At 40.5% G+C, this 12,276-nt stretch overlaps 1 protein-coding gene across 3 annotated transcripts in view; it reads left to right on the top strand.

The window, feature by feature from the left end:
* The window catches only part of ALMS1 (ALMS1 centrosome and basal body associated protein), a 214,449-nt gene that overhangs the window by 24,990 nt on the left and 177,183 nt on the right, over window positions 1-12,276 (top strand). For 2 of the 3 annotated variants that reach the window (XM_037736111.1, XM_037736113.1), the window contains exon 2: window positions 6,165-6,281. The exons of the other annotated variant lie outside the window; for it this stretch is intronic. In XM_037736111.1, coding sequence (XP_037592039.1) covers window positions 6,165-6,281 — 117 coding nt within the window. The remainder of the gene's footprint in view (window positions 1-6,164; window positions 6,282-12,276) is intronic. 3 annotated transcript variants of the gene reach the window in all.

Raw genomic sequence — 12,276 nt, 5'->3', positions numbered from 1 at the left:
GTTTTTCAGCTCCGTTAATTCACTTATATTCCTTTCTATTTTGTCCATTCTCATTGGCATTTCGTCAAATCTGTTTTCAAGGTTCTTAGTTTCTTTGCATTGGGTTAGAACATGTTGTTTTAGTTCACAGAAGTTTCTTACTACCCACCTTCTGAAGTCTGATTCTGTTATTTCATCACACTTGTTCTCCATCCAACCTTGTTCCCTTGCTGGTGAGGAGTTGTGATCCCTTGTAGGAGGAGAGGTGTTCTGGTTTCGGGTGTTTTCATCCTTTTTGCGCTGGTTTCTTCCCATGTTTATGGATTTATCCACCTGTTGTCCTTGTAGTTGCTGGCTTTCAGATTAGGTCTCTGAGTGGACGTCCTGTTTGTTGATGATGAGGTTATTTCTCTTAGTTTTCCTTCTAACGGTCTGGCCCCTCTGCTGTAGGTCTGCTGAGGTCCACTCCGGGCCCTGCTTGCCTGGGGATCACCTACAGCAGCTGCTGAACAGTAAGGGTTGCTACCAGTTTTCTTCTTCTGCTCTCTTTGTCCCAGAAGGATACCCGCCAAGTGTCAGTCTGATCTGTCCTTTATGAGGTGGCTCTTTGGATATACAGGGATCAGGGAGCTGCTTGAGGAGACAGTCTGTTCTTTATAGGAGCTCAAATGCTGAGCTGTGAGCTCCGTTGTTCGTTCACAGCTGCTGGGCAGGCACGTTTAGGTCTGCTGCAGCAGAACTCATAAACCACTTTTTGTTCCCAGGTGCTCTGTCCCAGGGATTTAGGGCTTTATTTATGAATTTCCGTTGTGCTGATGCCTTCTTTTTTTTTTTCTTTCAGAGCTGCCCTGCCCAGCAAGTAGGCAGCCTAGTCACTGTCGGCCTGTAGAGGCTTTGCTGAGCTGCTATGGGCTCTGCCCAGCTGCCAAGTGAACTTCCCTGCTGTCCTCTTTATATGGGTGTAGTTAGGACTGCCTCGGCAATGGTGGCCCAGCTCTGTATTGGCAGACTCTGTCTGTAATGGCAGGTTGCCTTGGCAACGGTGGGCTGCCTCAGCAACGGTGGGCTGCCTCAGCATTGGCTGACTACCTCCATAGTGGGTGGACTGCCTGGGTAATGGTGGACACCCCTCCCCCACAGAGCTGGACTGTCCGGGGTTCAGCTGTGCTTGCTGTGAAACTCTCAATCCAGAGAGTTTCTGATTGCTGTTCTTTTGTGTGGGTGGGACCAGCCGAGCCTGATCGCCTGGCTCCCTGTCTCAGAGCCTTTTTTTTTTTTTTTTTAAGTTGGTGTTCCAGCCGCCTGTTGAAGAGGCGCCGGGATCTGTGTGTTTTCCCGTGTGGCGACTCACTGCGCTGGCTTAAACAGCAGCACTGAGATTTGTGGCACTTTTTTTGCCCTGGAATCTACTGTCCTGGTTCCCTGTTCAGTCCCCTTTTTAAACAGATGAATGGGCGACTTCCTGTGGCTCCAGTCTCCAGCCAAAAGGGCACCCAGACCAGTGTATTTTGTATGGAGAACCGCTGCGCCGGGGTGCTGACAAAGCAGCCGTGCTGGCGGACACAGGCGCGCTGGCCGAAACAGGCGCGCTGGCCGAAACAGCCATGCTGGCAACCCGTGGGGCTCCTCCGCCTTGGAATTTCCTAGTCTGTGGGCAATAAAAATGCAGCGTCCACTCACCCCCTGCGCTTTCACTGGGAGCTGCAATCCTGAGCTGTTCCTAAACGGCCATCTTGGATTGATTCCCGCCTGACTAATTTTTTATATTTTTAGTTGAGATGGGTTTTGCTATAGTTGGCCAGGCTGGTCTTAAACTCCTGACCTCAAATGATCCACCTGCCTTGGCCTCCCAAAGTGCTGGGATTACAGGCGTGAGCTACTGTGCCTGGCCTGTTTATTCTAACAGTGTCAATTTGTGGAGTCTTTGGAGGTTTTCAGTATATTGGATTGCGCCATCTGTGAAAAGAGATAATTTTACTTCTTTCTTTCCATTTATATTTCTTTTTCTTACCTAACTGCTCTAGTAGGATTTCCAATACTGTGTTGAATAGAAAGGGGAGAGCAAGCATCTTTGCCTTGTTTCTGATCTTAGAGGAAAAGTTTTCAGTCTTTCACCATTGAGTATGATATTAGCTGTGGGACATATGGCTTTTATTATGTTGAAGTAGTTTTCTTCTGTTTGTAGCCTGTTGACTTTTTTTTAAATAATGAAAGGGTATTGAATTTTGTAAAGTGTCATTTCTGTTTCATTTGAGATGATCATGTGGTTTTTGTCCTTCCTTCTGTTAATGTGGTGTATTACATTGATCAATTTTTGTATGTTGAACCATCCTTCTATTCCAAGAATTCCACTTGGTTATGGTGTGTAATCCTTTTAATGTACTGCTGAATTCTTATTGTTTTGGTATAATTCTCCAGTGAAGCTTTCTTGTCCTGGGCTTTTCTTTTTTTTTCTTTTTTTTTCTTTTTAAGGGTCTCACTTTGTCTCCCAGGCTGGAGTGCAGTGGTGCAGTCTCAGCTCACTGCAACCTCTGCCCTCTGGGCTCAAGCAGTCCTCCTACCTCAGCTTCCCAAATAGCTGGGACCACAGGTGAGCACCACCATGTCTGGCTGTTTTCTTTGTATTTTTTAGTATAAACAGGATCTCACCGTATTGCCTAGGCTGGTCTTGAACTCTTGAGCTCAAGCAGTTCTCCTGCCTCGTCCTCCCAAAGTGCTGGGATTACAGATGTGAGCCACTGCACTTGGCCATGGGCCTTTCTTTGTTGAAAGGTTTTGGATTATTGATTCAATTTTCTTGTTACTGGTTTGTTGAGATTTTCTAATTTTTTCATGTTACTCAGTCTTGGTAGGCTGTGTGTTTCTAGGAATTTATCTGTTCCTTTTAGGCTGTCCAATTAGTTGGAGTACAGTTGTTCATAGTATTCTCTTATAATCCTTTTTATTTCTATGGCATTGGTTGTCACGTCCTCTCTTTCATTTCTGAATTTAGTTGAGGCCTTATTTTTTTCTTAGTCTAGCTAAAGGTTTGTCAGTTTTGTTGATTTTTCAAATAACTATTGATTTTTTGCTTGATTTTCTATTTTTTTTCTATTCTCTTTTCCTTATCTCTGCTCTAACCTTTTTAAAATTTTTTCCTTCTCAGCATTTTGAGTTCAGTTTCTTTTTCTAGTTCTTCAAGGTGTAACGTTAGGTTGTTGACTTGAAATTTTTTTTTTAATGTAGGCATTTATGACTATAGATTTCCTTCTTTTGCTACATTTCCCTACTTTTGCTACATTCCATAAGCTTTGATATATTGTGCTTTCATTTTTGTCTTAATGTATTTTCTTATTTCCTTTGTTACTTCTTCCTTGACCCATTGTCTTTTTAAGAGTTTGTTAATGTCTACAAATTTCTTGATTTTCCACTTTTCTTTCTGCAGTTGTCTTCTAGTTTCATTCTGTTGTGATCAGAAAAGATATCTAATACTTTGTGGCTTAACATGTGGTGTATCCTGGAGAATGTTTCATGTGCACTTGAGAATAATGCTGTTTTTGGGTGGAGTGTTCTGTATAAATGTGTTAGGTTCAATTGGCCTATAGTGCTGTTCAGGTCTTTTCCTTCCTTACTGATCTGCCTCATTGTTCTGTTATAGAAAGTTGGTTATTTGACGTCTCATTGTTTTTGAGAGCTCTTTTCCAATTTTATCAATGTTTGCTTTAAGTATTTAGGAGCGCCAATGTTTGACACATATATAATTGTTATATCTTATTTGTGCATTGACCCCATAATGTTCTTCTTTGTCTATGGTATCAGTTTTCTTTAAAAATGTATTTTGTCTGATATTAGTGTAGCCACTACTGGTCTCTCTTGGTTACCATTTGCATGGCATGTCTTTTTGCATCCTCTCACTTACAGCCTATGTGAGTCTTAGTTCCAAAGTAAGTGTCTTTTAAACAGCATATAGCTGGGTCCTGTTTTTTAATCCTATGGTTTTTTTGTTTTTTTTTTGTAATTTCTTTGTCCTTTCCTAGCTTGTTTTTCATTTCCTTCCCTTCTGCTTTTTTTGTGTTTAGTTGATTTTTTGATAGGGTTATATTTTGATTCTTTTTTTTTTCTTTTGTGTGTATTCTATTGCTGTTTTCTTTGTAGTTACCATGGGAATATCATAAAACTTCTTAGGAGAATAACAACCTGTTTAAACTAGTAACAACTTCACTTCAATCGGTTATAAAAACTCTAGTCCTTTTAGCTTTGTCCCCCAACCTCCACTTCCTGGGTTCAAGTGATTCTCCTGCTTCAGCCTCCCGAGTAACTGGGACTACAGGCACATGCCACCACGCTTGGCTAATTTTTATATTTTTAGCAGAGATGGGTTTTGCCATTGTTGGCCAAGCTGGTCTCAAACTCCTGACTCCACATGATCCACCTGCCTTGGCCTCCCACAGTGCTGGAATTTCAGGCATGAGCCACTGCACCTGGCCAAAGTATTAGTACCCTGTTAACAACATTTTACTGGTGTCACAAGTAACATGTTTATATATTGTTTAATCATTAACATACTTTCTTAGTTTGTTTTCTGTTGCTCATAACAGAATACTTGAAATGGATAATTTATTTTATAACATTATGGAGGCTGAGAAATCCAAGATCAAGAGTGAGGGTCTGATGAGGGCCTTCTTGCTGGTGGGGACTCTGCAGAATCCTGAGGTGGTACAGGCACATGGTGAGGGGGTTGAGCATGCTAGCTCAGGTCTCTTTTCCTCTTCTTATAAAGCTACCAGTCTGCTCTCATGATAAGCCGTTAATCTATCAATCCAGGGCAGTTCAGATCTGCTCTCATGATTAATTCATTCATGAGAGGCCAGATCCTTCATGACCCAGTCCCTCTGAAAGGGTCCACCTCTCAATACTGTCACATTGGGGATTAAGTTTTAACATGAGTTTTAGAGGGGATACATATTCAAATCATAGCATCTAGATTTATAGTTAATTTTTTTTTTGCTTTTATCTTTTATATCCTATAAAAGAATTAAAAGCGGAGTTACTCACCAGAATTGAAATAATATCTTTTTGTATTTCTCCATATATTTACCTTTACCAGAGAACTTATATTTTCCTATGGCTTCAAGTTACTATCTAGCATCCTTTAGTTTCCACTTGAAGGACTGCCATTAGCATTTGTTCCAGGTCAGGTCTAGTGGTAATGAACTCACTCAGCTTTTGTTTATCTGTGAATGTTTTAATTTTTCCTTTTACAGATACATGCCACCATGTCCGGCTAATTTTTGTATTTTTAGTACAGATGGGTTTTCACCATGTTGGCCAGGCTGGTCTCAAACTCCTGACCTCAGGTGATTCTCCTGCCTTGGCCTCCCAAAGTGCTGGGATTACAGGTGTGAGCCACCATGCACCTTATATCTTTCCTTTTCTCTTGGAGGATCTGCAATATTATTTTAAAGTCTTTTGGAAGTATAGTTTTTAATCTAATTTTTGGTAAGAGGGTTATTTTGTTTTCTCTTTGTGTGCATTCTTCTCTGCCTGCTCTTTTTGTGGTTGTTTTTGCTTTGTCCCTTATGGCTTCTTCTTCAGAAGGAAATCTTATATTGGAATCTCTGGGTTCTTACTCTTCAGGGATGTTGGAAAAAATCTCAAGAACCAATCCCTGAACCAGTGGGTGGCTTGACCAGGTCATTTTTGTTTTATTGCCTGTAGTCTGTCCATTTGTGTTCCTTCAGCCTTGGGCTATGGTCACAATTTTATTGCCTTCTTTTATCAGGAGAACCCTACTCTAACCCCTTACTTCACAAAATGACCCTGACTTTTGTTCCCACTTCCTATGCTATGAGTTGATTTCAATCCCTATTATTGGGGTTGATTCTTCACTGTCTCAACCAGTAAGATTTACAGATAGACAACTTGCTTGTTTCTGTTTGCTCCTTTTACCTCTGTGGGTAAAGGAGGTTAAGTAACTGCTGTAGTTTATGCAAAAGTATGCCGGGTCTTAACTGAGTAACCTTAAGTCCGTGTTTTCTTATTTTTAAGTAAGGATAATAGCTTATATAATGGTTGTGAAATCAAAATGTCATATATGTGAAAGGGTTTTATAAATTGAGGAGTATGGTCTAAGTATTAGTTTATTTTTGTTATATAATCATAGCGATTGTGTTATTACTCTATTTAAGTCTGCTTTTGATTTTCAGATTGTTCCATTGACCTGTCATGTATGGCAGCAGCTATTATATCAAGGCAATGGTAGAACACAAATTTCTGATACTAATGTGGAAACAGCAGCTCAGCAGGGTTCTGGGGATGATCAGGTATGTCTTCTGCAACCGGCAAACTTTTTTTTTTTTTTTTTTTGATAAGCAGCACAAGAAATTCTGATTTAGCTCTGAAGAATGGAAAGAAATAAATTAATACTGTTTTCTTTTCTTTTAAAGACAGGGTCTCACTCTGTCACCCAGGCTGGAGTATAGTGGCATAATCATAGCTCACTGCACCCTCCAACTTCTGGGATCAAGTGATCGTCCTGCCTCAGCCTCCTGAGTAGCTGGGACTACAGACAAATGCCATCACACCCACCTAATTATTTTTTAAAAATTTTTTATAGATGGGGTCTTGCTTTGCTGCCCGGGCTGGTCTTGAGCTTTGCCTCAAATGATCCTTTGCCTTGGACTTCCAAAGTGCTAGGATTATAGGAGTGAACCACCACTTCTGGCCAAATGTTCTGTTTTTCTAATAGATTGTTGTAAACTTTATGTAGAGGAACAGTTCACTTTTTTTGAAGGGAGATCTCAGAACTCTTTATTTTTAACACATTTTATAGAGATGAGGTTTCTTGAGACTGGACTGGTCTCGAATTCCTGGCCTGAAGCGATCCTCTTGCCTCGGCCTCCTCAATTATTGAGATTACAGGCGTGAGCCACTGTACCTGGCCTCATGACTATATTCTTCAAAAGTATTCTTAAGAGTTTTTATTTATGTGGATTATCTATATAGATATTTAGGATATAAGAAATTAAAACATTTAATATTTATTTTAAAATTTGTTTTGAAAGAACCTATTACATATTACCATAAATAATATATTTTAAAGTAAAAAATGACTATTTTCTAAAACAAAAAAAATTAGTTCGAAGAATAGGATTGTTTAAATTCTGGCTAGTTAGAAGTCAGTTGGTGCATTATTCAGGGTTCTCCAGAGAAACAGAACCAATAGGATGGAGATAGATACATCTATCTATATACATTTGTTTCTATGTGTGTGTATATATATATATCTGTATTTATTATAAGAAATTGGCTTTTGTAATCATGGAGGCCGAGAAGTCCGAGGATCTGCAAGCTGGAGCCCCAGGAGAGCTGATGGTATAGTTCCAATTCAAGTCCAAAGGCTTGAGAACCAGGAGAGCCAGTGGTGTAAGTTTTGATCTGAGTCTGAAGGTAGAAGACCCTTCAGCTAGAAGACAATCAGGCAGAGAGAGCACATTCTGTCTTACTCAGCCTTTTGTTCTATTTAGTCCTTTTAGGGACTGGATTAGGCCTACCCACATTGGAGAGAGTAACCTGGTTTACTTAGTTTCCAGATTCAAATATTAATCTCATTCAAACACACCTCACAGGCCGGGAACAGTGGCTAACACCTGTAGTCCCAGCACTTTGGGAGGCAGAGGTGGGTGGATTACCTGAGGTCAGGAGTTCAACACCAGCCTGGCCAACGTGGCGAAACCTTGTCTCCACTAAAAATACAAAAATTAGCTGGGCGTGGTAGTGCACACCTGTAATCTCAGCTACTTGAGAGGCTGAGGCAAGAGAACTGTTTGAACCCAGGAGGCGGAGGTTGCAATGAGCCAAGATTGTGCCACTGCACTCCAGCCTGGGTGATGGAGTGAGACTCTGTCTCAAAAAAAAACCAAAACTAAAACAACATTGGGAGGCCGAGGTGGATGGATCATGAGGTCAGGAAATCGATACCATCCTGGCTAATAGGGTGAAACTCCATCTTTATTAAAAATACAAAAAAAAAAAAAAAAATTAGTCAGGTGTGGTGGCACACACCTGTAATCCCAGCTACTCGGGAGGCTGAGGCAGGAGAATTTCTTGAACCTGGGAGGCGGAGGTTGCAGTGAGCCGAGATTGCGCCATTGCACTCCAGTCTGAATGATAGAATGAGACTCTATCTCAAATAAACAACAACAACAAAACCACATACCTCACAGACATATCCAAAGTAATGTTTAACCACATATCTGGACACTCCATGACCCAGTCAATTTGATACATAATCTATCATAGCTGGATTCTCAATCTGCTCTACATTTCATTTGTTGGGATGTATTGTTTTGGTTGAGGTATATGAAGACAATCTGGCCTCACATAGATAAAAAAGGAGTTAGGGAAAGGAGGCTGTCATTCAGTCCCTGAAAAGATGTCAGTGACCCTCAGGGATCTTTGAACCACACTTTGAGAACCACTGTTCTAGAACATAGTTATAAACTTTGAAGAACTGGAATAATCATGAGCAGATAAGAAAAAAGCTCATGTAGAGTTATTGGAGGAAAAATGTAGTCATACTAATAGTGGTTAAATATTTAAGGTTGATTAATAACTTGAGTATCAGATTTCTTCTGATACCTTCAATTTTCCTTAAATTGCAGTGATTACCTGTTAGATGCAAGATATGGAGGGAGTGAGATACACTATCATTGAGAGAAAGGAGTTAAGACATTCCCTGACCATAAAAAGCACGGTACCTGGGGCCATTAAATGGAAGAGGATTGTTTTGGGTTGAGTTGTGCCCTCCCAAATGATATGTTGAAGTCCTAATCCCCAGTACCTCAGAATGTGATCTTATTTGGAAATAAGGTGATTACAGATGTAATTATTTAAGATCTCACTGGAGTAGGATGTGCTCTTGATCCAATATGCCTGGTGTCCTTGTGAAAGAGGAAAGCACCATGTGAGGAGAACAACTTATGAGGAGAGGATGGCCATGTGAAGATGGAGGCAGAAACTGGAGTTATGCTGCCACATCCAGGGAAGGGAGGCGGAAACTGGAGTTATGCTGCCACATCCAGGGAACACCTGGGGCTTACAGAAGGTAGAAGTAGCAAAGAAGGATCCTTCCCTAGAGGCTTCAGAGGGAACACGACTCTGCCAACACTTTGATTTCAGACTTCTGGCCTCCAGAGCTGCGAGGGAATAAATGTCTCTTGTTTTAAGCCACCTAGTTTGTGTCACTTTGTTATAGCAGCTCTAGGAAACTAATACAGGGACATATTTCTACATAATATTTTCTGAGGGCAGTGAGCCGAGATTGCGCCATTGCACTCCAGTCTGAATGATAGAATGAGACTCTATCTCAAATAAACAACAATAACAAAACCACATACCTCACAGACATATCCAAAGTAATGTTTAACCACATATCTGGACACTCCATGACCCAGTCAATTTGATACATAATTTTATGTATCAAATTGATAGAGCAAAGTCCAAAAATTGATGTCTTCCTTTTGTTCCTGTTTTATAAAATATGAACCATGATGGATCCTAAAGTATTTCATTTCATCCTTTATGCCTGGGTTCTTCAGAATAGCTGGAACATTATGCCACTTTCTAGTTCACTTCCTTCTTTACTCCTTTTTATTCTATCGTTGTTCATCTTTGTTACTGTCATCTGAATTACCTTTCTTTATTCATGGAAAACTAGCTCTTGCTACATTGCCTTCTTCTCTTTTTTAGTTTCTTTAACATCAACATACGTTACCCTTTCAATGCCTGAAGTTCTCAGACATTTCATCTAACCTCCAGCAATCTTTACTTCCACGTCTCCTTCCAGTCTGCTCCTACCTGTATGTAGTTACTCATCCCATGATCACAGTCTAGACCTTGTCATCACCAGCTACTTCACTATAAATGTCTCATCTTGTCTTCCCTTCCAGCTACTGCTTCATTCAATATTCTGCTCCCTGTTACAGTGAATTTTTTTTTTTTTTTTTTTTTAGACAAAGTCTCGCTTTGTCTCCCAGGCTGGAGTGCAGTGGCACGATCTTGACTCTCTGCAACTTCCACCTCCTGGTTTCAAGCGATTCTCCTGCCTCACCCTGCTGAGCAGCTGGGATTACAGGTGTATGCCACAACGCTTGGCTAATTTTTGTATTTTTAGTAGATACAGGGCTTTGCTATGTTAATCAGGCTGGTCTTGAACTCCTGACCTTGTGATCCACCCGCATCGGCCTCCCAAAGTGCTGGGGTTACAGGTGCAAGCCACCACGCCTGGCTACAGTGAAATTTTCAAGAGTGGTCTGTACATTTTTGGTTTCTATTTCCTGATATCTTATCCTCATTTTTTAAAAGTTAGGTTTATTGGGGTATAAGTTAAATATATCAAAATTTACTCTTTTAGGTGTTCAGTTTGTCAAGTGAGCTTTGACATACATATACAGTCATGTAGCCTCCATCACATTTGAGATAGACAACATTGTCATTACCCCCAAAAAGTTCCTGTGTGCCGCTTTGTAGTCAGTAACTTAGCCCACTACTAGTCTCTGGCAACTACTGATCTAATTTCTTTCTCTTTAGTTTTACCTTTTCAGAATAATACAGTGAATCTTTTGAATCTGGCTTCTTTCATTTGGCTTACGCTTTTGAGATTCATCCATGTTGCTGCATGTATCAATAATTTGTCCACTTTAATTTTTATTGCTGAGTAGTATTCTATTTGTGTATAGGTTCAGTAGATACACAGCTTCATTTTTCTTGGGAAAGGTGGCTCATGCCTGTAATCCCAGCACTTTGGGAGGCTGAGTTGGGCGGATCACTTGAGGTCAGCAGTTCAAGACCGGCCTGGCCAATATGGTTTAGTAGATAACCCGTCTCTACTAAAAATTAGTCGGGTGTAGTGGCACATTCCTGTAATCCCAGCTACTTGGGGAGCTGAGACAGAAGAATTGCTTGAACCCAGTGGGCAGAGGTTGCAGTGAGTTGAAATCACACCACTGCACTCCAGTCTGGGTGACAGAACAAGACTCTGTCTCGAAAGAAAACAAAAACCAAACCCTAAGAATGTGTTTGTCGAGTGATAACGTAATTATATGTTTAACTTTATAGGAAAGTGCCAAACTGTTTTTCAAGTGTCTATACCATTTTGTATTCCCAGTAGTGGATGAGAGTTCTGGTTGCCCTGAATTCTTGGCACCTATCATCAGTTTTTTTATTTTTTTTATTTTTTATTTTAGACACTCTAGAAGATGTATTATGGTGTCTCACTGTAATTTTAATATGCATTGCCCTAATGACTAATGATATTTATCACCTGTTTGTGTGCTTATTTGCCCTCCATGTTTCTTCATCAGTGAAAGATCTGTTAAAATCTCTTCCTGATTTTCTATGGCTGGTTTGTTTCATTTTTTGAGCTTTGAGAGTTCTTTATAGTTCTAGCTGCAATTCCTTTATCAGTTACTTATTTTGCAAAGACAGTCAGTGGTGTGCCTTTGTATTCTCCTATATTTGAAAGACGGAAGTTTTAATTTTGATGAAACTGGTTTATTGATTCTTTTTTTCCTTTTGTGGTTTGTACTTCTTGTGTTCTATCTGAGAAATGATGGCCTAATCCTATGTCACTGAGAGTTTTCTTCTGTGTTTTCTTCTAGACCAGGGTTTCTCCACCTTGGTATTATTGACATTTGGGCTGAAAAATTCTTAATTGTGGGGGACTGTCCTGTGCATCCTAAGATGCATCCTAATGAAATAGACTGTACAAATCTATCAGTATTTTATAGAGGTGGACTAGGATGACTAAGGAGGAAATTGAGAAAGTTACGATAGTACCAGCTATCAAAAAGGTTTTTGGACCTAATGGATTCACGGATGAAATCTTTTAAATTTTTAAAGAAAATTGAATTTGCGCATATAAAATAAATATAGAACAATATTGTGAAACAAGAAAATGAGGGCATTCTAAAATACTGATTAATCTTAGTTATGATTGTGTGAAAATGTTAAAGAATATTCTAGCAGCGTCTCGATCCAAGATGGCCGTTTAGGAACAGCTCAGGATTGCAGCTCCCAGTGAAAGTGCAGAGGGTGAGTGGATGCTGCATTTTTATTGCCCACAGACTAGGAAATTCCCAGGTGGAGGAGTTCCATAGGTCACCAGCGTGGCTGTTTCGGCCAGCACAGCTGTGCCGGCCGGCGCCACTGCTTTGCCCCGCATGGCTGCTTTGTCGGCGCTCCGGAGCAGCGGTTCTCCGTACAAACTACACCGGTCCGGGTGCCCTTTTGGCTGGCGATTGGAGCCACGAGAAGTCG

Source organism: Cebus imitator, unplaced genomic scaffold (assembly GCF_001604975.1).
Source record: "Cebus imitator isolate Cc_AM_T3 unplaced genomic scaffold, Cebus_imitator-1.0 Scaffold23, whole genome shotgun sequence".
Taxonomy (NCBI): Eukaryota; Metazoa; Chordata; class Mammalia; order Primates; family Cebidae; genus Cebus; species Cebus imitator.
The sequence above is the reverse complement of the archived record's forward strand: the minus strand, read 5'-3'. Positions and strand labels throughout refer to the sequence as shown.